The 24,596-nt window shown below is 49.8% G+C and overlaps 6 protein-coding genes across 6 annotated transcripts; 2 read left to right on the forward strand and 4 right to left on the reverse strand.

Moving 5' to 3' along the window:
- Positions 1-92: 92 nt before the first annotated feature.
- On the reverse strand, positions 93-860 carry PFICI_10375 (uncharacterized protein; the record flags this gene model as incomplete). Its single annotated transcript, XM_007838956.1, has 2 exons — positions 93-108; positions 235-860. The coding sequence occupies 2 exons, from the start codon at positions 858-860 to the stop codon at positions 93-95; spliced, it is 642 nt and encodes a 213-aa protein (XP_007837147.1).
- Positions 861-2,025: 1,165 nt separating this feature from the next.
- PFICI_10376 (uncharacterized protein) lies at positions 2,026-3,057 on the reverse strand (the record flags this gene model as incomplete). Its single annotated transcript, XM_007838957.1, has 1 exon — positions 2,026-3,057. The coding sequence occupies one exon, from the start codon at positions 3,055-3,057 to the stop codon at positions 2,026-2,028; it is 1,032 nt and encodes a 343-aa protein (XP_007837148.1).
- Positions 3,058-7,223: 4,166 nt separating this feature from the next.
- PFICI_10377 (uncharacterized protein) lies at positions 7,224-8,849 on the reverse strand (the record flags this gene model as incomplete). The annotated part of the gene is made up of 1 exon (XM_007838958.1): positions 7,224-8,849. One exon carries the CDS (start codon positions 8,847-8,849, stop codon positions 7,224-7,226), a length of 1,626 nt encoding a protein of 541 aa, XP_007837149.1.
- Positions 8,850-11,652: 2,803 nt separating this feature from the next.
- On the reverse strand, positions 11,653-14,507 carry PFICI_10378 (uncharacterized protein; the record flags this gene model as incomplete). The annotated part of the gene is made up of 8 exons (XM_007838959.1): positions 11,653-11,846; positions 11,911-12,677; positions 12,827-13,126; positions 13,178-13,767; positions 13,818-13,976; positions 14,033-14,109; positions 14,162-14,218; positions 14,273-14,507. The coding sequence occupies 8 exons, from the start codon at positions 14,505-14,507 to the stop codon at positions 11,653-11,655; spliced, it is 2,379 nt and encodes a 792-aa protein (XP_007837150.1).
- Positions 14,508-16,697: 2,190 nt separating this feature from the next.
- On the forward strand, positions 16,698-20,076 carry PFICI_10379 (Protein hir-1; the record flags this gene model as incomplete). The annotated part of the gene is made up of 4 exons (XM_007838960.1): positions 16,698-16,734; positions 16,820-16,894; positions 16,954-19,908; positions 19,970-20,076. The coding sequence occupies 4 exons, from the start codon at positions 16,698-16,700 to the stop codon at positions 20,074-20,076; spliced, it is 3,174 nt and encodes a 1,057-aa protein (XP_007837151.1).
- Positions 20,077-21,385: 1,309 nt separating this feature from the next.
- PFICI_10380 (uncharacterized protein) lies at positions 21,386-23,111 on the forward strand (the record flags this gene model as incomplete). The annotated part of the gene is made up of 3 exons (XM_007838961.1): positions 21,386-21,450; positions 21,507-22,182; positions 22,251-23,111. 3 exons carry the CDS (start codon positions 21,386-21,388, stop codon positions 23,109-23,111), a joined length of 1,602 nt encoding a protein of 533 aa, XP_007837152.1.
- Positions 23,112-24,596: the final 1,485 nt, after the last annotated feature.

Here is a 24,596-nt window from a genome sequence, read left to right on the forward strand (position 1 = left end):
CGGCTGCTTGGGCTGGAAGGAACCGTGACTTTCTCCTAACATTGAGCCAGGAAAAGGAGAGAGTGTGAAGAAGAGATTCGGGGTTTAGATTCTTACTGCAATGGGAACCTGTTCAAGTATTAGAGAGCCATCCAGAATATCAATCAAGGCAGAGCCAAGTCAGGGTAGTCTTCTTCGCTCGCTGACCTTATGCGGCTGCTCGCGGGTAATGATAACAGTATATTACACACTTACCAAAAGTGACGTTCTGCAATACGAGACCAGCTCTCGGGATTCTTATCATACGGCATTGCTTCAAACCACGGGCGCGACACGACGTCTGCTTGGGTCCGATAGTATAGCACCCCATCGATCTCATCTTCATAACGAGTTGAGTTGGATGAGTTGGATGAGTTGGAAGATCCGTCGCTATCCCATCTACCATCGTCATAGTGATTGTCCTCGTAATCGTTGGCTACAACGTTAGCGGTCTGTCCAAGCATTGATCTCCAAGCCTCCATTCTCGGGGGAACATTGTGATTATAGACAATTGTCAGGAGGTCTCGTGGTCTGGGGACAATCCGTAGCCCGCTGACCCTCTTCGAGTAGTTTGCTTGTTCTCGCGGAGATATGGCAACGCATGGCCTATTGGGGTCAGCTCCGGCAGCCAACAACTTTTTGACGAGTGAGAGCTGGGAAGTATCACAAGCCCAGGTGAGCAAGTGCGGGTAGTCCTTGGCAGCGGCCTTGCACAGCAGTGGATCATAGATGTGGTGGAATTGGCGACAAGTTGCCGAAAGCGAATGTAGGTCTAGGATATGATCGCAGCAGTCACCGATCATGCAAAGAAGCTCATCGGGCAGACGTGATAGCCTGGCCATTATGAAGCCGAAGTTGTTGGTAGGGCAGAACTCGAGTGCGTCACAAGAAAGCGTATCTGAAGAAAAGACAAAAATCATGCGAGGTCTTCTCCCAATTCCGTCGTTTTTATGTATTTCAGAGGTAAACAACAGCTCTAAATGTGGAACAACACATTTCCGTGTGATTGGATGACAAAGTTATCGAAAATGCCGAAAAGCAACTTTGATCCCCTTGCACAACCACTCGATTTATCGCGTTCAAGGATTTTAGTGACTAGCATTCACGCGTCTGCTCATTTCATTTAATGCAGTCGCGACTCTGGTGAGCATTTTACGCGTCTCTCAGTGGACCGCCCGCAACTGTAGCATTGCTTTTGTCAAGTAAAAGAAATGCAGGCTCAAGATCGACGGTGTGGTCGGTGTACATTGGCCCGAAGGATATATGCTTTTCGCTTCTTCTCACTGTGAACACCCAGTGCCTTGATGCATAATATTAGGCTTGGCTAAGTATTCCCTAGAAATCACAAAAGGAATCAGGATCTATTGCGTAGTGGAATCGCAGCAATTGGGCACTAAATGACAATCCACTGCAAGGAACGCTCATGTACCAGAAAGCTTCAACGGCTGGTATATTTAGCAATATATAAGTATCCATGGCAAAACGCTGACAAGGTACACTATGATCAAACTATTAGGGAGGGCTCTGTATGTCCCTCAAATAACAGGCCTGAACTCCTTGGTCCTGCTGACATCTTCTGATGTCTTGATGAGTGACCAACGCCGGGAAAAAGATAAACCAAGATGCAAGTGAGCGTGGAGGGTATTCTGACCTAAAACAAACGAAACCCCAATCCAGGTGATGCAATGATAATAAGAAAATAATTCTCGCTGTGAGGAGAATGTGTGTGTTCTCCGGACATCTTTCCCACCGCTGTATGTGATATTTTCAGACTCAACGACTTTGGCTGCCGAATCCAGCTTATGCAACGGACAATGTACCACAACTGGCTGGCGCTGGCATAGCCAAGCAATTCCTAGCCATAGGGAATACCAGTCTGGTAGATTCCTCTGTTTGAGGTCTGGCATACTTCGCGAGGCTTGGAGTTTCTCTCAGCTTCTTAATCACTGCCTTGCTGGGTTGCCTGATGGAATTATGCCAAGTCATATTCTGTCCGTTCTCGTCCTTCTATGAGACGATGATATGGTTGAAATGACCCGGGATCTTGAGGCGGCATTTCTCACAGTCGGCGCGGTAACCTATACTGAACGACTTCTTCATGCCGGGCTGCAGTGTCCATGAATTGAGCGTGTGCTTGCTGCGAGAGTGTCCAAACTTGCTACGAGGTGACGGAGTCGCGGGAGCTGAAGTCGGCGAGCCATCCTGTCCATCTTCCATGTCCATCATGCCCACATCGTCGGTCGAGGCCCGAGGGGTCACTATCTCCACATTGGGATGAGCCATTGCTGGATTTGTCGAATGCGGCATGTGCGGCAGGTACGGTCGCTGCATGGCAGGCGAGGAGTCCAGGACCATGCCAGGGCTGGTAGGTGCTTCCTCACCGCCGCTTTCACTAATTGGCGACGGTAATCTCCTGTTCTGCACCATGGACCATTCTGCAACATTCTCGGCGGATCGTGGGACAGTGGGATCTTGCGGCGGTGGGAAAGCTCTGGGGAAGGCGGTCCCAGACGACGACTGCATGTTGCTTCCATTTGCCGTGCCCCAATTGTTGCCTCGGACCTGAGCTGCGAAAGTAGCGTGGATGGGTGTTGGCATCCGACCAGTAATGCTGGAGCCGACATGATCCGGCTGCGTAGATCCGGGGTTCAGGTGTTGCGTATCCTCCATGACCATCATGTCTGTGTCTCTATCGGCATCCATGCAAGAGTCTGGGGACTGCTGTTGCTGCTGCGACGGGGCTGGCCCATATGGCCATGACGAGAGATGTGATGCATTGTTCTGCTGCAACTGCTGTTGTTGGTGCAAGTCTTCCGAGTCCGAGTCGCTTGGTGTGATTGTGGATGGAGCGAGCGACGAGCTGGGAAAGGTCGGAGGAGGACCAGTCCATCGCTTGTGACCGGGGCTTGATCGCAACGGCAGAGAATGAAGGCGCTTGTTCCTATGCTCGGTGAAGCCAGTGGTTCCATTCAAGGCCTCTTCTTCGTCCCTGGCCCTCTTTCGCGTCGAGTCGACCGCCCATTGAGGATTATCGAACATAGTGGCTATTAACGACTGAATGGACAAGGTGCCAAAATATTCACGAGTCGTACCAGCGCCCAAATACAATTGCTGCGACAATGCGCCGACTGTGCACTCGATGGAAAAGAAAAGATTGGTGGTTGGGATGAACGATGTCGGTGGGATAGAGTGACCCCACTACTTTTAGTATGGTAACGGAGGACTGGAGCGCGGTACGTATGGGATGCCTGTACGAAAGTATGTCTACCTTTGTTTACAGGCAACAACGGCTACAACTCTTTCGGTTAAACGAGTAGTGGGTTTCGGTGCAATGGTAAATGGGCCCGGATTTTGCCGTGATCCAAGGTGTTTTTTTCAAAATGGTAGAAGAAAATGTCAAGAGTGTTGTTGATTAATTGATTGAGATGCCTCCAAGTGGTGAGAGATGGAGGGAAAAATGCGTGGCTGAGGTTCAGTCGGGGTCCAGCTCCTTCTTCACTTTCCTTCTCAGCCGCGATTGTCGAAGGGAGGGGGGAAACAACTGGGCGCAGGCAGCTTGGTTTTTTTTTTTTTTTTTTCTCCTTCCCCCGCGATGTGATGCAATAGGATCTGCCTAGGCAGGGACGAACAAGGAAAAAGAGGGATGGGAAAAAAACAAGAAATGACGAGTTTAAGAGAGCGTGGGTAATGTTATGACAGAGGAAATAAGAGGAAAAAGAAAACTAGCTGATCAAAGAAGGAATTGATATATTACGAGTGCACAGAGTTGAGCGTCGAGAATAGTAATGGAATAGTTTGTGTTGAAGCAAGAAAATAGAAAGAATAACAAAATCGAAGTTGTGAAGTAAGTATTGACGGTCAGATCGCAAAGCAAGAAAAAAAACAGCAGGCCGTCGGGTATTTTTTAAGAAGACGTCAAAGGTGCCCGAAATGCACCACCACCACCACCACCAGTCGCTCCAACCCACAGACAGCCGAAAGGGGGTGGATCTTCTGGAAGCGGGAACGCAAATGCCAACCAAATTCACCACATCGCGTGTTGCTAAACTTCTTGTCCTCAAGCCCCGAGAGACCTGCCAGGGGTTGAGAAAGGCTAAAAAGCAGGGAGCTCTTTAGGCCCCTCCTACAGATTGACAGAGGCTTTTTCGTGGGAGCAGTCAAAGAGCCCGTGCCATGCACTGCCAAACAGCTTGCAGAAAGAGCTTACATTTAGCGGCAGGATGCCATGTTTTGCTTTGCACCAGAGGACGAGACATGTGGAGATGGTCGAGGGAGGAATGTAAGCAAGGTAGGTGTCAAGCAAGCAACTATACCGCGATCATCATTCGTCCAACCTTTTTTTCTTCTCAGATGCTCCAGTTCTCTGGAACACTCATCAAGGTAAACATTCAAAGACATCTTTATCCCGCCCTTTCAATGCCATTCAGCAGACGTGTCAAGTCTACAAAACAAGACGCGAAACTTTGTTATAATGACATGCCACCAGGTTGTTGACAGACATCATGTCGAGAAAAAAAAAGCAGCCGTGCACCCTTGGGGCCTAGGAGCCTTGCAGGGCTCAGTAAACGCACCATTCCGTCCTCGGTTTCCTTCTCCTCACTGACTCCCGGCCATGCCGCGCCCACGAGCAAAGCCCATGGCATTTTCGGCTTCTCGAAGTAAAGCACTGTTCACTACAGAGCTCTGGCTGCCGAGCTGCTCATTGACCTTTCTCTCAAAAGAGGCGTCACGTCGTTGCGCCAGCTGACAGTTTCATTCAAACGTTATTACCAAACCCATCAGTCTGCTCCACAAGCTTGATGGCGTCGAGGGCAGTGCCTCCTGCAGAACATGAATGGGGCCGTGTGATAGCAGGTGCCTCATCTGAAGTCGAAGGAAAATGTTGACACAATGCCCTCACTCAAAAGTCTGAGAATTCCACCTGATATACTGCAAGTTGCAGCACGAGCGCGAAGGAAGTGCTAACGGGAGACACTGCCAATACTCACGTGGAGCAGAGTGTATTGCCCTGCCCTGCCCCAAGCAAGCAAGCAAGCAAGCACCGCTACAATGATAAAGCATCTCATGAGCAAACATGCAGCAGGCATTATTACTCAAGAGCCTGGAGTTTAGTAAAAGACCCTTCGGTTCACGAGCTGCCAGAGTCGTGCGACATCGATGCACATGAGCATACCCGAAATGAGACGTCGTGGCGCGGCGATCCTGCTGTTGACATTATTGACAAGATGCGAACGACATATGGACTATTTGAAGATCTCTTATTCTGGGACTAGCGGACACAACCTGTGTCACGGCACAAACAGGACTGATCCGACAACCGAATACATGATGCCTTCTCCGCCGCCTATTCGATCACTTGGTTGGCTCAATATGCTTATTTATTGCTGGTACCACAAATGCCGTCGCACATGACGAGATATTGCTGCTTGTTGCTACTTCTCGTCCATTCCCTTGGTACATACTTACGAACAGATAAATCAGGGGTCTCAATGATCTACCCTCGGTGCTTTCGGCACGTCCCCCAGGTGCATGGCTAGCTTGAGTTTCTCTTTCTCTTATTTGATGTGCCTGCTGCTACCAGGTGTGGATCCGTGCTTTCCCCACCAAAGTTGGTCGTGTATCGAAGGATTGATCCCTTTCCGTCTTTTGTACAGAGCAGCAGCCATTGATGTGCCATTGCGATGTCCACAGTTCACGGTCAGGTTTCAGCATTGCTTCATCGCTTCCAAGGGGGATCGTCGCAACACCAGCACATGGGAGGGATCGAAAGGGAACGCAAAGAGCAGTACACATTACATTTCTCCAATATATCTCGTGTTGAACATGCTCGTGACACACCACCTCTTGCTATTGCCCAATAACAACCGCAACGCTGCTCGGGGAATATATTCGGGAAGATGCTCCGAATAGCACCAATTGCATTGCACCCCCCAGTCTTGGGTGCGTGGGGCTCGTCTGAAGATATCTCCATAACAGTGGTCAATTAAGATATATGCCCTTTGGATACTTGACAAAGTTCAACAGTCAAAACGCATGATTGCATCGCATCCATTTGTGAACTTTTGGCAGGGAACCAGATTTGTCTTGCATCCAAGGTGGCAAGGCGACTTGGGAAAGTCGAGCAAATGTCAAGCAAAGACAAAGACAAGAGAGCTCATCAGCAAATCATTTCTTTTTTCTCCCTCCCTCACGGTCGCCTAATTGACGGTGCCCTCCTACATTAATGTGACCCAGCGACACCCAATTTTTCAATATAACAGCTGCTCAAAGGCTAGTATTGCGCACCTTGCAGCTCAACGCCAACAGAACAGTTGCCCAGGGTCGTATTTCTGGTATACCTACCTAACCAAGATAGGTAGCCACATTTGCCCAGGTAGTGGTGCATTGAATGGTCACCGACAAAGAAGACTATAAACCAAGCCAACGTCCCATCATGCACTCACTCTACACGGCTACTTGGCCAGCCCCTCTTGGCGGCTGCACGGTGTTTTGTGACCTGTTTGTTTGTGAGCTTCAGCCAGCCACACCAATCCAGCAATGCCACTTCGATCGGCCTTTGGACTTTTCTCCTCAGAATGATTCGTCATGCAATAGTTCCTACCTGAAGTTGTCAGTCATTTGCGCTCCTGGTTGGCACGTTGAAAATTTCACGACGAGACGGATCTAGAAGTCCCAGGCCCTGGGAGAATATAAGCCCTTTCATCCAGTGTTTGTTCCTCAATAGCCGAAAAGAAGGGACTGATCGCGTCGTTGCAGGTGCCTATTCTTACAGGATACGGGGATATTTACTGTTGTCTCTGGCAAACAAGAAGGTGCTTTTGGTGCCATGCTTCATAGACTATTCTGCTATCCAGGAAGTATACCGGTGATTCTGCGCCCAATCACCTCATCTGAAGTCCATATTAACCTGATTGGTCTTGATCAACATAAGTCGGGCTGAACTAGCAAAGAGGTGGCCGCATCTGGTTGGCAAAGGTCATGGACTGACTCGTGTCGCATTGACATCACTCGGATAACCTTTCTCATGAATAGAATTGCATCACGCTGTTCATATTGGAGTCATCAACAGAATTGTGAGTGTATCTTTGTTATTAATTGATACAGTGTTGAAGCTATAGAAACGCCTATATCTTCCATCTAAAGAAACAAAAGTCTGTGATCTACCCAAGTCTTTCGTATTCAAGATAAAAGGAAAAGGTTCAACTTTATACGCTCTTTTCTTCACCACCCTGCTTTACATCCTTAGCTGCTGCTGTTGCTTCTTCATCGAGAGAGTGGCCCCTTACAACACCAACACCACCTTCTTCGGCCATCTCGGTATTGAGAATGGGCGGGCCGGAGAAGTTCTTGCGACCCCAGACGGCATACCAGATCATACTGATAGCGGCGAAGCCGGCAAACACGACACTGGCATAGTTCATGCTCTCGGCGTCGAGGCCAGTCAGGTTGGTCGGCATGCAGAACAAGAAAATAGCCAGCACGATCCACAGCAGCGTGGCAATGTTGGTCACGTAGCCGATCTTGCCGAGCGAGTAGGATGCGTGGCGCACGTGCTTGCGGCCGCGGAGGACGCAGACGAGGATCGGCAGACCATACGAGGCGCAGAGGCAGATGGTGGCCACGCCTGTGAAACTGCTAAAGGCGGCCGTGGAGCCAAAGTAGATGAGACCCAGGAGGCAGTCAACGATAGCCGAGAGTGTAAGCGCCCAAAAGGGAATGTCGAATCTCTTGTCGACCTTGCTCCAGAGGCCAGATCCAGGAATGGCACCGTCACGGGCAAAGGCGTAGGTGCAGCGGCTCGAGGCTGTCAAGGCACCGATACCAGCGAACAGCCAGATGCCGAGAATCAGGAAAAGCAAGCCGAAGCCACCACCAGCACTGCCAGTCGCAGTCTTGAAGACAAGTCCGATAGGCTGGCCATTGGCGACATCGAGGAGAGTCTGAACATCGGGAAGAACAAAGAGGACGGGGATGAGGTAGACCAGACCGGTGATACCGGCTGCCACCACGGACAGAACAATGGCCTTGGGGACCTCGCGCTCAGGAGTCTGGACCTCTTCGCACATGGATGCCACCATACCATATCCAGTCAGCACGTAAGCGGGCTGGAGCAATCCCACAAAGAAGGACCAGCCGCTGGGCCAACCCGATGCAGAAGAGTCGTAGTGCGCAAAGACAAACTCGCCGCTGCGCTTGGAAGGCGACATGGCCAGCAGGACGATCAGGATAATGATAATCGAGGCTCCAGTCCAGTAGATGCAAAGCGTGTTGATCTGGTCCAGATATTTGGATCCAAAGATGTTGATTAGATAGCATACCAGCGTGACGGCCCAAAACATGAGAACAGTCTGCCATTCGTTGGCTACAAAGTCCTCATCCCAAAGCGAGATGGCACTGAGAATTAGTTGGGCACCACCAAAGTTGATCGACAGAGTAACGGTCCAGTTTCCGACCAACGTCAACCATCCGGTAATCCAACTGGCAATCGGTGCCCATTTCGGTGTCGACAGGAGAGCGGCCCAGTAATATACACCGCCGGCGGTGGGGTAGACGGAGCAGATTTCGGCCAGGGAGGCGGCAATGGCGGTCGAGATGATGGACAGGAGAACCCAACCCCAGATGATCGTGACAGACTGGCCGTTGGAAAGCGTAATGTAGAAGGTGGTGCTGAGACCGTAGGGCACAGCCATGATGGCAAAGGACAGACCGAGAACCGACAGCATACTCAGACTACGCGGGAGTTCTGACTTGTAGCCCATCTTAGCGAGGGCATCGTCAGCCGCAGCAGCCACCTCGGTGGACTTGCGACCGGTAAGAATTGAGCCAGCCATTGTGGTGGAGGGAAGGTGGCCTTGCAGTACTCTGGTGATCCAAGAGAACCGTCCTAATCCAGCGCAGCTCGGGAGATTAGGAAAAAAAAAAAAAAAAAAAAAAGGACAGAGGAGCTGTTAGCAGCTCAAGATGCCGGGTATGAGCTGATGCCGCACGATATAGCAAGCATAAGTAAGACAGGCAGAGTGGTGGTAGCAACCAGCAGCGGCGGCGGCGGAACTGATAGTTTATCAGCGTATCAAATACTTATGACTGTTTGTCAATGCCGGGCTACGATGAGATGAGTCGATGACTGATTGTCGTGTGTCTCCCATCTCCACCAAGAGCGAGAAACGGTCGTTTGAGAGAAAGCGGCGCAACGGCGGGTCGGTATCTAGTCTTTAACCCTACCTACGGTAGTTCTTTGCGGTCGGTCCTACCTAGGCCTCTCACTCTCACCTTTCCCCTTCTGTCCATTCCTGCGCTCTCACTTCACTGTCCCTCTCCAGGGCATTCCCGCCGTCAAGGGCCCCCCCATGAGTCAGGTTCCCAGTCTCGATAAACCCCAGCCCAAAGCCCGCTGCGATAAGATAGCCGCAGTCTTGGCAGTGGAGGACGGCCACATCTGGACTAGACAATGCAAGTTTTCATTACGAGATAAGAATCTGCATAACCTGGCTGGCTGGGTGATGTCACGGCTTTTTTGCTTCGAGTTCTGGGATAATGGGAGCCTCTAATGCTCTTTAGGCAACGCGTGCCGAGACTTTTTCGGTGGATTCGTAAGGGGGCTCCAACATTTACCGTCTTCTCCCGTTTTCTGGGGAAGAAACATTATAAAATCCAATGATGAATCCATTGTAGATCTATCGAAAGCAATTGAAAAGCTGCGTAATTTTGATCAGTCCGTCACACTTCAAAAGTAGGAAAACTATATGCAATTCTCGTTTATACTCGAAACTCGCATTTGCTTTGCATGACTCGAAAAAGAGTTCCAACAAACACGCGGGGAGGCACCTGGTTGTTGGTGACGCCAGTACCACGCCATGCCCTGGTCTTCAGACCTGTCCCAAATTTAGTCTTATCTTTCAGCTTGAAAGGATTATTTGATTGTATTCCTTCATTGGAAATCGAATCTTGTTAACGAGGAAGCAACTCGCGCGGCATTTACCACGATACGTCAGTCCCTACTCCACTGATCTCAAACAGACTTCTTGGTCTCCTTTGGGGCCTTCAGCATCCATCCGGATGAATCCTCACCCCCCATTCATTCGCTAGTATCCTCTGTTAGGGCAGGATAGTCGTCATTATGCTGCAAGGCAAGCTTTTATGACCCACGAACTTTGAATGCAGGGCGAGGCTTGAAGAATGGTCAGACCCAGTGTAGGCAAGGTACAATCAGCATGTTGCTGTATCTTATAGTGTTCGGTTGCCATGATTTGGAAACCCTAGCAGCAATAGTGCCACTTTGCCATGTGGCTCGCAACGGCCAAGTATCATCGGCATGTCAGTTTTAGGCCATGGCGCCGGGTGTCTACCTAGATCAGGGTCCAACCTATCAATGTACAAAAACAAAATGTAGTTGGACGCCTTGTGGTCAGGTAATTGAATGACCTCGCTACTCCGATTACAACCTGCGTTATGCCAATCTCTCATTATAGCTACTCATGGGTAGATCAAGCGAATGCAGACTTTACATGCCGTCGTTGATTGTCTGCTAGAATCACTGCTTTCGCGCTTTGCATAGCCTCACGTGCGTATTTGAGATCTTGGCCACAGTCGGGCGATATCAAAGAGGTCCAGACCACACGACTCGCAGATAACCCCTTTGAATTAGCTCAAACCCTTACCCATCCAAGCAATTCCCGACGTGGTAGAGCGCACCCGGGAATCTGGTCCTAGTTGGGAAAAATGCAGAATGTAGTTTGGTCAAGCCTTTATCAGCCTCGGAAATTGGCTCTCCAGTTATTGTGATAAGGGACAAGATATCACAACGCGTATCCTATTCTCGTGGGCTATGCTCAACCGTGTGGTTCTGGGCATCCACACGACGTTCCTGACGAATATCAGTACCGCGTAAACCAAGAGGATGATCTGACGAGCTTCCGATTGGGGGGTCAACAAATGACACTTGTGCAGAAATTGTTGGAAGACATGATTCTACGCTTTAACAAATATGTGCCTGCACAGCATTCCTCAATGATATCAGACTCGAAGGGTAGCTGCTCCATCCGTCCAGGTAGTTCCTGTTCGTACCTACGGAATACACGGTTGGATCAAACTGTAGGCACCACTCACATCCTACGACCGATATCCGGCGCCGAGGCTTCAAGACCTGTCTTTCTGGGTTGAGCCCTCCAGAATTCACCCCCACAATACCAGGTCCGTGATGTAATTTCGATTCCCTCCATGTATGGCAGCGAAAAGTTATTTTACAGATTCATATTCGTGTTCTTACTTATTTAATAGCAGAGCACCGTTTCATTACAGCAATCATGTCCCAAGAAACACTGACCGAGCAGGAGTCGACGCACGACGGCTAGGATAAACTGGCTTGTTCAAAAACAAATATCACAAGAGCGTGCTAAAAATGGGACCTCAAAGCGCATTGTAATCTCGAAGACTTCTGCTCATTCTCAATTCTGAAGGCCCAGCTTGTGACGAATCAACGAAGGTTCTCAGTCTTTCGACAAATGTAGAGATCAATGTATTGATTCTGTCTGTAGTCTATTTCGTTTCTCATTTCCATGCCATTCCAGATTACCTACAAATTACCCGGAAAGCGAAGAGAAAGAGGTATACGCTCTATTATCCATCACATCAATATTAAAACTGCCCAGGTCCCTTTCCAAAGTATGAGCCATCTGGAACTGTCAGGTACGGCACCGAATTGGAATCATCCGTGTCAGATCCAACATTGTTTCCCCACCAACTGAGCGTGATGTTATTGTAGCTCAGTGCGAAAAAGATAATGACAGTGGCCAGAGCCGTGCCAGTGTCCATGGCGGCTTGTAGCAAATCTGCAGAGTGAAATTTTTGTCAGCTCAAAAAAAGTCTGAATAGGAAGATGGGGGGTCTTCATACAATTGTATCGCTTCCACCAAGCAAACGCACGCTTCCGGACCAAATAGTTGAAGAGGAATCCAAAGATGAACCACAACGAGTACTGCGTCGTGTTGGCCGGTGGGATGTTACCGGCAGCGTTGAAGAAAATGGGCACGTTGATGTAGCGCACCCAGCTGTTGGGATACTTGCGGTAGATGCTGTAGACAATGACGGTGACAATGGGACCAATGAGGAAAAAGTACATGATTCCGTTGTACACCTGGCCGGCCTGGAACATGCGCTGAGGACCAATGCTGCCCCAGACGAGAGATGCATTGTAAACTACCTTTGTACCGGCGCACGTGAAGCGCTGCGTGTTCTTGGAGCTGCAGAGGTTCTCAATGTTGGCAATCATCCAGCGTAGAACTCCCGTCTGGGTCGCGGTAGCAAGGATGGAGGCGTAGATCTGGCCAACAAACAAAACCCGGGGAGGGATCTTCATATACTGGCCCAGCTTCAGATCCTGAGCAAAGTCCATACCATGCTTGACCGAGTTGTAGCCGTAGCACTTGACCATCATATTCGCAATGGGCTTGCCTGGCCAAGCGTATCCAGCAATGAGCTCCGTAATGATGTTGAGGAAGATTCGCTGGTTCGTGGTACCCTCCAGAATACCTTCGGGGATGATCAATGTCACGCCCATGCCAAAGCAGACCACAATAAAACCCCAGACCGGCAGTCCAGAATCCCAGTAGCGGACGGTCATGATACCAAGGCCGAGAACGATTACCGTCAAGACTCCATACCTAGTGAGTTGAAACGCGTTAGCTTCTCAATTTTCTCTTGGTCGTGTAGAAGTTCGCGCCAAGTACCCGAGCTACAAATGACCGATGTTTCCCGGGACAAAACGTGGACCGGGAAACAAGTTCTGAAAGGTGAGATTCTCTGGACTTACCACCAGTCAGGTACTTCTTTATAGTGATTCATCAAACGCTTGTGGATATCTTCTCCACCAGCACGAGAGTTTTTGAATTTGTCCCAGATCTCCTTTCCGTTGTACAGGTACGTGTGGAAGATCATTGCGGTGACTGCGGCAAAGGATAGAGCGTAAGAGATGGAGTACGACATTGAGATGTACATTGGAGAGTACTCTTCGTATTTGCTCAAGACAAAATTCAGATTCTCGTCAACGACTCGAGAGATGTTGTATGAGGAGCCAGTGTTGTCGAATGTACTCGATGACAGAAGTGGTAGACTATGCAAGTTTAGTAGAAAAATTCACGCCATCATTACTTGCATTACTTACTATGCACTGTACCACACATTCTTGTAATACAAGATTGGCGACAGGAACAGGTAGAAGATGACGACCACGGCGAATGCATTGCAACTGATATAAAAGGGCGTCGTCAGAGGCGTTCCGGCATAGTTGATCTGGGTCCAGTCAAAGCTGATTGGCAGCAAACCAAGGCCAGAGTTCATGCCAAATATGGTGTTGACTTTTTGGTTGTGCGGGACGATCCAGGTGATAAAGGCAAAGGTGCTAAGGCTCGTCCAAAGGTAATCAGGGAACCAAAAGATGACAAAGGCAAATATGGTGCAGTATGAGAAGAACCTATATCTAGAAATGGTCCATCCGTTTGCCGAAACGCGCTCCTGAGGTTCGTGGAGAGCACGGAAGAGGACGGTCGAGGCCAGGGACGACGGCCAGATCAGAGCGGCAGGATACACCAGCCATCGACGCGACAAGCCCGCAAGACCGAAACCGAGCATTTGCGTAGTCAGGAGAAACAAGAACGAGAATCCAGCTCCGTTATCTTTATTCCAGTACACGGGACTGATAATGGCCACAAGTGCTCCGGAAGCATAGGCAACAGAGGCACTAATGTTGACGCACTTTGTGTTGGTTAGCAGGATGAAATGAATAGCTTTTTGAAAACACATACAATGACAATCAGAGCATGCTCCTTGATGCTAAAGGGGCCGGGATTGAAATCAAATGAGAGAGGCCCTAGAGGCAATCGCCATCGCGGTAGTTTCTCCCACGCTCTGCCGATTGGGAAGACAAGCAATTGGGCAACAACATAACCGATGGATAGAGACGGCTGATATCGTTTATATTAGTCTTCAACGCCGTTGCAGTCGAACTGGGATGACATACGTATCGGAGACCAAAGAACTGATTGGCGCCCGCAAAGAGAATAACAAACACAGTAAGAAGAAACCAAGCCCGGAAAGCTGTTCCACCATTAGATTAGACATTAAAGGCATTGGCGATTTGCAAACTCACTGTTGCAAGGAATGCTCGGGTCGTCAGTATTGGGGACACAAGCCGCTACCTCCGGAACTTGATATTGTGTTAGTTAACGAGATGCGAACGGAGTATACAAGCGAGACTTACAAGGCGACTGATCTCCATCGACGTTCCATGTAAACGCCTCATTAGGGACCAATTCTACAGCCTCGGCCTTTTCGAAAAGCTTCTGCTTCTCTGCCTCGTAACCTTCTCCCTCCAGGTCTGCCACGTACGGCTCGATCGTGTCCTTGGTTGTTATCTTGTCATCTCCATGTGAGGTCTCAGACACCTTCTCATCGCTCGAATTGTCCAGCCGAACTTGCTGGATCTCTGAAGCCATGACAGCTAGGCCTGGCTCGACGACACTAGGTATACAGGTCGCTTAGGAGTGAAAAGTTGGAGTAGACGAGCGGCAAGGTGATCGCCATGTTTGTATGGGGAGTGCAGCGTAGTATATAATCAACATGGCTGCAACGGAGTACCCCACCGATTCGAGCAGAGCATGCATGTACAGTACGTAGTAATTCGTCGGCAGGCATTCGCCGCTCACCACATAATTATCGCTTCTATAGTCCCTGTAGTGGTTGAACCAGGTTGTCGGAAAAGACCCACGGTGTTACGACGCCGACAAGCACGACATCTAGCCTTATCTCTTTTCATGTTGGCATGGTTCGACTAACGGGAAGAGGAGCGGGCCGGCACTTGACAAGAAGCGAGATGACCATGACTTGCACGCAGCATCAGGTTGTTGAGCAATGCCATCTTACTCATTATATTACCTGTCAAAATAATTTTTTTATTGCTAGTCGATGATGGATTTTCCTCCGTCTCCCGTGTGTATGAACGGGCATCTCGATGCTGGGTGTAAGTCCGGGTCAGGAGTGGGGGGACATCTCTTATCTTCCCCGGGAGCCATAGATTTGATTTGGACCATGCAACGACCTTAGGATAATATGGAGCAGACTCACTGTCTGTCAGTCAGGTGGATGAGCTAGATAGAACCGCCGAGCTGGAATGCTGTTCGGCAGCACGATTGCGATGATAACGTTTCAAAAAGATACAGACCATCGGAAGACCCGTTCCCTCCCATGCAACGTGAGTTGTGGCGACTGCGTTGTCCTCTACCTTGGTCCTCGGTTGGATATGCAAATGTGTGAGTTTTCGTTGTAGGTGGTGGCACAATTTGAAAGAAAGGATCGGAATCGCGTTATTATATATGGATAACATTACCAATTGAATCGGGTTTTGACCCTTGAGACGAGGAATAGCGTTCGTATTGAACAGGCCTTCGCAATCACGTTCATGACCCTGGAAATGGCGTGTAGATGCACTATAGCGGTCCGTCTACCGAAGTCTTGGTATCCCCACTGGAGACGCGGCAATCTAGTGCCGATTGGACAGATACTAGTCACATATGAAGCGATGTGATGGTAGTCGACTACCATTAGTTTGCAGGAGAAAGCCAAGGAAGTCCTGGAAGCTTGTCTGGACATCGACGCTGTTGTGCACATGGTCAAGCACACAAACGGAACAAGTCTCGACTTGAAAAGGTCTCGAGGTTCTGACAAAGCGTTGCGAAACGGTCCACGGGTGTTTGCTCGAGTGAGCTGGAGGGTCGGAATACGCTTGTGCATCTCAAAGGGTATCTAGTTTGTGAACCATTGAGAGGTCGCCTGGAAGAGACCATTTTGATATGGTTCTTTAGATAAACAGCTGTCGTTTTAGTATGGTGGGATATTGGAAGCTTCTGTAGTGCAAATGGCTGGGCTGGTCCGTGGATAGATGATCTGGACTGTTTCAACTGTCCTGGGCGCAACCTAGGTCCAAGAAATGTTATAACGAGGGCATCGCAAGTACAATTATTATTGCAGATGAGCTGCTCATATTGAGAGAACATACGGTCTTGGCACTGTCGCTTATAGTTTAAACATATGGTTGTGGCTGTGACCGTCAATCGCACTTTACATCCCATCATGGAGTGTTGAATGTAGGCAAAGCGGAGCCAAGATATGAACAAAGGTGTGCATAAAGAGGAGATCGCGGCCCGTTGACTAGTAGACGTAGAGATATTGAACTTTTGCACTGGATACAAGAGAGGAACACTGCCGCCGCAAGCCGTATTCACAATAAGGTGCTGAACATGACAAACTTCGGCTGATAGATATGTATTCCGTAGCTGTAGATTGTCGAGGCACCTCCCGTGCCGAGTTCCAAGAGTTCATTGGTCGGCGCGTCCTTTATTCCGGGCCGGCAATCACCCAATCCAAAGGCTGTCCCCTGGGTGGACCTTGGGACCTGGGGCCGGGGCCTGGGCACGGTAAAGTCGCCCACTCAAAGCACTGGAGCTCTCGCCTATCCACTAATTAAGGCCCCAAACTTGGTGAGTAAGAGCTCGGTCCGCGTCGCGACTTGACTTTTGACGCAGGCGCGCTTCAGCGTAAGAAAGCAAAGACAACCAACTTCCGGTTCGCTACCAACCAATGCTCGAGAAGGCCGGAATGCGACAAGCTCGGCAGCTTTCCAAACCACGATGCATCTCATCAAGCCATCATGGCTGAGCCATCAAGGTACGACTGCCATTGATGGGTTTCATGAAATTTCATTGTCTTGTCCTGCAATGCGATCGATGGACTAACTGACTTGTTGCGACAGGCGAGCAGAAGGACTTTGAGGTGTACAGCTGTCACGTCTCTCCCGACGGAAAGAGGCTGGCTACGGCAGGAGGAGGTATGCATCGACTAATCATGACCTCTCCAAGGATTCACGTGTTGATTTTCGAATTGCAGATGGACACGTTCGTATATGGGATACCGAAGCTGTGTACAATGCCCACGATCGCACATTTACGAAACCGAAGCAATTATGCCACATGAGCCACCACCTCGGCACGATTCACTCTGTTCGCTTCTCCCCCAATGGCCGATACCTTGCTTCCGGCGCCGATGACAAGATTATCTGTGTATACCAGCTCGAAAAGGGTGCGCCCGCTGTCGTAGCTCTCGGCAGCAACGAGCCTCCGCCAGTCGAGAATTGGAAGACCTCGAAACGTTTGGTAGGCCATGAAAACGACGTCCAGGACCTTGCCTGGGCCCACGATGGCTCCATTCTTGTTTCCGTCGGTCTCGACTCCAAGATTGTCGTATGGTCTGGGCACACTTTTGAGAAGCTCAAGGTGCTCTCTGGTCACCAGAGCCACGTCAAGGGCATCACATTCGATCCAGCCAACAAGTTCTTTGCGACTGCCAGCGACGACAGAACAATCAAGATATTCCGATTTACCTCGCCGGCTGCGAATGCGACCCAGCATGACATGATTAACAACTTTCAGCTGGAAACCACCATTAGCGCACCCTTCAAGTCATCGCCATTGACGACTTATTTCAGACGTTGTTCCTGGTCTCCTGATGGTAACCATATTGCTGCCGCCAATGCCGTCAATGGTCCTGTCAGTTCCGTTGCCATCATCGAGCGATCTAGATGGGACAGCGAGATCAACTTGATTGGCCACGAGGGTCCCACCGAGGTCTGCATGTTCTCCCCACGCCTGTTTCACACGGAGAAGCCTGCCGAGAGTGGCACATCCAACGGGCATGCCACAGGAGCACTTGTGACTGTGATAGCATCAGCGGGCCAGGATAAAACTCTGAGTATATGGAACACGAATTCGTCTCGACCAGTGGTAGTGTTGCAAGACTTGGCCGCAAAGTCTATTTCAGATCTAGCGTGGACCCCGGACGGTCAGACACTGTTTGCTGCTAGTCTCGATGGCAGCATTGTTTGTGCTAGATTTGAGACGGGTGAACTGGGCTGGGTAGCCAATCTGGAAGAGACAGACAAGGCTTTGTCCAAGTACGGTGCCTCGAGAAAGGCAATGGGCATTGCTGAGGACGTTGATGGGCTGCTGTTGGAAACTCACGCCAAAGAAGGTGAACGGAGAGGCGCAGAGTCCCGGATGGGTGCTCTTATGGGTGATCATCATTCTGTTTCAAAAGACCTTGCACCAGCAACAAATGGTACCAAGACAGGCACAGCGACGCCAAATAATGCACCTACGCCAAATGGACAGCTTGCAGCAGAAGCCTCCAAGGAATCTGAAAAAGAGAAGGAGAATGAGAAGGAGAAGGAGAAGGAAGCAGAGGCCACTCCAGCACAAGAAACCGCCGAGAAGAATGTGCAAAGAGTCAATGACTTAAAATCGCGAGTCACAATCACCAAAGATGGAAAAAAGAGAGTTGCGCCTATGTTGATATCTTCATCGGGGACTGGACAATCATCGTTACCTCAGACACAGCTCGTCGGTTCCAGCGCCACCAAGACCGCCCAAAATGAAGCACCACAGACAATACTGGATCTCAACAAGCCCTACGATGGTTTACCAGAGGGAGGCCTGGCGTCAATGCTCCTGGGCAACAAGCGCAAAGCCATTGTTGTCGATGACGAAGACGACGAGCACGCTGGCAAGAGACCCGCAGCAGGGCCCCGTCCTATTCTAGAAAATGGCGTGGATGGTCTCGAACCTGCCGCGCTAGAGCCTCAGCGCAGCGGTATTGTGCCTACTCCAGACTTCCTGCGACCCGCCGTACTAAATCCATCCATCGCCATTTCCCAGCTTCGTCTAGCTGTACCCAAGATACGCTCACATATCCTCAGGCCCCTTGAAAGGGGAGTTTTGCAAAAGGACACTACGCTAGAGGAAGCTTCGAAAATCCCAGAAAACATTATTCTCGAAGCAAAGAATCCCGTATCCACTAGAGACCCGTCCCATATCACAGTCTCAAAGCGTGGGGCTGTTCTCTGGCAGGACTTTCTACCCCGGGCGACCATTCTTGTCACTGGAAACAAGAACTTTTGGTCCGCTGCTTGCGAGGATGGCAGTCTATATACATGGACACCCGCCGGGCGTCGATTGATCAATGCCATGGTCCTCGAGTCACAGCCGGTGATTCTCGAGTGCAGAAATTGGTGGTTGCTATGCATTACAGCTGTTGGCCAGTGTCATGTATGGAATATCAAAACTCTGTCATCACCACATCCGCCCGTATCTCTGGCTCCTGTGCTAGAGATCGCCACAACGTCACTTCAACCACATGCAGCAATGCCAGGACCAGGCGTCACTTCGGCTCATCTGAACTCAAATGGTCACATCATAGTCACTCTCACCAATGGAGATGGGTACTACTATTCTCCTAGTATGTATACCTGGCAGCGACTATCTGAGGCCTGGTGGGCTGTCGGCAGCCAGTATTGGAACAGCAACGATTCCTCTGTTGGCGCGCTGCAGTCAACGGCTGTGGGCCCAACAACAGCCAAGAACAGCAAGAGCGAAGAAACTTTGGTGTCAGCTGGCATCATTCCGTACCTGGAGCGCCACACAACCAATGAATTCTTGCTTAAGGGCCGGGCTTACACACTCCAGCGGATCATCAAACAATTGCTTTCGAAAGATGGCTTTGAGACGTTCGAATCCAGTGTCAGCATTGCACATCTCGAGAACCGGATGGCTGGTGCCTTGCAACTTGGCGCCAAGGACGAGTTCAGATTATATCTTTTCATGTATGCCAAGCGGATCGGTGCCGAGGGGTCACGAGGCAAGGTTGAGGAACTACTCAATAGTCTTCTTGGCGGTATCCTGCAGGATAAGGACGGCGATTCTGAGCCAGGAAAGGGCTGGTTCAGTACGGACGAACAAATTTGCGGATGGGACCGGAAAATATTGCTGAAAGGCGTAGTGATGATATTGGGTAAGTCAACACACACAAGTCTCAACAGTCTCAACAATGGCAACGTTAACACTCGATGCAGGCAAATTCAGGGAATTGCAAAGACTCACTGTGCAGTACGCCCGCGTGCTGGACCTGACACTAGAAGAGGAGGACAACAACAGTGATGAGATGATTGTGGAATCCTAATCACATGCCACTGGTTGCAGCATGATGGGCGTATGGCGTTGACGGTTTGTGAAAAGGGGCTCATTCGTCTTTGGTGATACCATTGTCATTGCTTTGGTTCGACGTCACTGTATTGTATGTATGTATTGTACGTCTTTCTCATCAATACCTATCGACCGAGGCACAGACCCGGTCTCTGGATCAACACTGGATATCTACTTGTTCTAAGATACGTTGTGAATGTTTGTCTTACCCTCTTGCGTCTTTATCTGGGTGTTTTACTTTCTTTTCTCTCAGCCATATCATTCTTCGCTATATTTCTTCGCTATAATTCTTCGAAGGCGTTCTTCGATGGCGTTCTTCGAACTGCTGCTGCTGTAGAGTGAATATGGTGTCCATATTGTTCTTTACACAACCACAATCGTCAGCAACAAGAAAGTGCAAGACCATACTGGCAGAGTTGAGATGGAAGACGCGGGGTAATGGGATCAGAATACCCCGCCATGTGGTTTGTCCCTGTTTCAACAGCAACAGCTTCACCACGCGCCATCTGTGGTGTTTTGGCAGCTAGTCAGTCAACTGGGTGCTTCAGAGGTCCTGGCTGTTTTCAGATACAGAAGTCGCGATGGACCAGAGAATTAGTTACAGATGTGAGCTACGATAGACTATTGACTTTCACCGGCTGGACAGAATGGATAATTTCAATAAGTTGATAATTGTAGTTAGTGTCTTCCCTCTTTGACAGGACTCTTACAACGTATGCCGTCGCCCAACTCTGTGCAGGAGCTTCTTCGTCTGCTTCACCCAGACGCTGCCTGGCCGAGAGGCAGTCACGTAGACCTTAAACAGTCCGAGCTCTTTCATGTTATTCCAACTCCCCGCCAATTGTTGTCCAGTGGATGGTGTTTTCCCAGAGCTCGCCCCCTCCAACACCCCCTCTGGTCAAACACTTGTTTGTTCATTGATCGCCGTTTGTCCAGGCGGCCACCAAGCACAACAATCACAACAACAACAACAGCATCATTTCTGTGTCTTTGCTCGGTATCCTCCTTGTCCAGAGACACCAGTTCTTGTCGTCCCCCCAATCCTGTCACTTTGGTGAGGGCGACAATAACTTCGACTCTTCGCGCCGCTCAGCTGTGTACCAACAACTACAACAACCGTCCATCACACACCGAGTGCCTGTGAAAGCACCATCTACTTTCAGTCTCATTTTGTATTTGGTCACAATACTCCATCGATTTCCTTCTTGTTGATCCCATCTCTCACCCCCCTAATCTGAAGTCCGAATACCCTGTTCCACAGCACTGGTCAATCAAGACGCTGCAAGATGGCAGACGACTTCCATCACACCTGGTCGGAATTTGTCCGAGGACTGAGACGGGGCGGTCTTCGGTGAGTCAATTCTTGTGCAGTATACACTGAACCTTTGTTAAACCGTGCAATCTTAGCAACCGACACCCCATCCTTTTTCGCGTCCTCCAAATGGTCGCAGCCCTGGCGATTTGTTGGCTCTTCCTCTATGCCGTCTCTCCCAGAACCATGTTTATTGGATTGGAGACCGAGAAACCCTTGACTGTCCCCCTTCGATATACCCCGCCCGTCCCCCTTGTTAATTATCCTCCCACCCAGGTTGGAGATAAGTCGCCTGTTCAGTGGCTCCGGGATAACAGCTACAACCAGCCGGTTGGGAAGTTGTCGGCTGAGAACTTGATCGCTGACAAGCCCAAGCCCAAGGCTGCTCTAATTGCACTTGTCCGCAACTCGGAGCAGGATGGCATGGTTCACTCCATCCTGCAAGTCGAGGCGCGATTCAACAGTCGAAAGATGCACAGATACGACTGGGTCCTGTTCAACGACGAGCCCTTCTCGGATGAGTTCAAGGCTGCCATAACCAATGCTACCTCCTCGACCGTGCACTTTGAGCAGATCAAGGCTTCCCACTGGGATATACCCGAGTGGATCGATGAATCCCGTTTCAATGTCGGCCGTGAGTTCCAGGGTGGTATTGGCGTTGGAAAAGCCTGGTTAAAGAGCTACCACCAGATGTGTCGTTGGAACTCGGGTCTTTTTGCCCTCGAGGACCGTTTGTTGAGTTATGACTGGTACTGGCGCGTTGAGCCCGATGTGAGTAGAAATCTGTGAAGCTGTTAACAGATCAAGATGATCTTGTCGCTAACCTGTGCCAACCTCAGGTCCAATACACCTGTGACATTAATTATGATGTCTTCAAATTCATGAGTGACAACAACATGGCTTATGGATTCAATATGGCAATCCTGGACGACGCCCGATCCTTCCCTTCCCTGTGGGAGCGCACTCAGACGTTCAAGAAGAACAACGCAAACTTGGTTCACCCTCACGCAGATATGCGCTGGCTTCTTCATGAGACGGATGAACCCGACCGCATGGTTCGTGCTGGTGTTGGTTATCATGCCACGGCCGGTACCCAGTACAATAACTGCCAGTTCTATTCCAACTTCGAGATCGGTTCCCTCGAATTTTTCCGCGGCAAGCAACACCGTGCTTATTTCGATTATCTGGATCACGCAGGTGGTTTCTTCTACGAGAGATACGGTGATGCACCCATCCACACTCTAAGTGTTAGCATGTTTCTCCCCAAGAGTCGCGTCTGGTTTTTCCGAGACATAGGCTACGCCCATGGTCTCTGCGAGAACTGCCCGCCGCATGTTGCCAAACTGCCTATGGGCCCTGAAGCCGATCTGTGGCGTACCAAAACGGCGGATGTCACGGCCAGTATGCACAAGGACGAGCAACAACTAGCTCTTGTCAGCAAGGATTTCGAGCGTCAGGATATCATCCCGGGCCTCGCTTGTGGCTGCACAATGACCTCGTTCGATATGGGTTTCTCAAAGCTGGTTCCCTTCGAGTCCAAGCAGACCAAGCCTATTGACACCTGCATTCGCTTGTGGCTCAGAGGTAAATATCTGCTGAAGAAGGCTGGCTGGAGCCGCGAAGCAGAGATCGAGGCAGGCGGCGATGGCTATGGAGGATATCTCATCAGCGGACTTGAGGCCAATCCTGTTGTCCTCTAAGCGAGTTTTGCAAGGCATTGAAGTATTTGGTCTTGAGGCAAGCTTTTGCAAGATGGTCAATTATAAGCATGACAACATCCAAGTAGGGATGTACATTTGAGACGAACAAGGATTCGTACGCACTTTACTAGTATAGATGCCGAGCACCCTGTCGCCAGAAAAGATACATTTGATTCACATTTTACTTTGAGTTCCACTTGTACATGTCCCACATGGAGCTGCAATATGCGGACGACGGGAGGTATCGACGCTTGTGAACTCAAACTGGTGCATTAGAACCATTACTACTGAGCCGTTTGAGCCATGCTTGCCATGCGAGCCACGGTATTGGGCATTGATTACAAAATAGAGTTGCCCCATGCAGATTTTGAGGAGAAGGTTACCTCTCTTGACAATATTGACTGGAGCCAGCACAAAAGACTGGGTCTAACGGAAGAAAACTACAGAAGTCGAGCGCAGTGCCGGTAAGGAGGAGACAAAAACAAGATAAGAGAGGCCCGTGAATAAAACAGAAAAGAGAAGGCAATCTGACAGGGGAGGACTGTTACATTCAAAGTGATTGGCTTATTGCCTATTATAAAGTACAAGGTACTTCTTTGTCCATTGCTGGCAAAGACTATTTCTATCACGCTATTATTACATACCACTTTTCCGGGTTATGTTATGGATCTCGAAATAATACACGGTACAGGTAGGGCAAAACAGGCACTTGGAAGTCCTAATAATCAATAATCCCATCAAATGCCCACTACTCTTGACTCTAGGCATCCTTTGTGTGGTGTGTGTTTCTTCTTGATATGGCTGATGTTGATTAGATCGATAATGCCGACTCGAGCAAGTCGAGGTCGACTCGCCTGTAATTACCTAAGTTGGTTCCAAGTCAAAGCTCGCTCTCAGCCCAACGATTTTTTAGTTAATTGATCGAATGGGAGATCAAGAAAGCTCGACCAAGAAAAATAAAACCGACCGGGCCGCACGTCGTCGTCGTCGTTGTTGTCTTTCATGGGCGGCACGGACGACGTAAGCATGAAACGGTAGAGATCAACCAAAAGACTTCCCAGTTCTGACTTGCCTGGTGCCGGACCGGGTTCTAGAAGAGTTCTAGCGTATCCCCTGAATCTCGACCAGTCAAAGCCAGTGTTTCGCTCCGAATCGAGGTCTTGTCTGTCGCTCGCTTCCTTTCCCGCGAGCGAGGGACGAGGTAGTTTAGCGATAGCCTGCGCGATAGGCAGATGGAATGACCTGATAAGTCATGATGGCCGCGCCAGCCCTTCTCTTTAATCCTCTGACGCCGACGTCATTTGGTCGTGTGCCCTTCAACCCGTTTTTCTTGCGAAGTCATCTCCCCTCTTCCCAACAGGGAAAGGGGTCGGTGGGATGGTGAGCGGAAAGAGCATGGGTTGGCAAGCCACAAAGACAGAATAGTACGGAATAGTACCAAATACCTTTGCGGTCGCACGATAATGAAACGGGGTGGACAGGCAC

The sequence above is a fragment of the Pestalotiopsis fici genome (genome assembly GCF_000516985.1).
Source record: "Pestalotiopsis fici W106-1 unplaced genomic scaffold PFICI_Scf_7, whole genome shotgun sequence".
Taxonomy (NCBI): Eukaryota; Fungi; Ascomycota; class Sordariomycetes; order Amphisphaeriales; family Sporocadaceae; genus Pestalotiopsis; species Pestalotiopsis fici.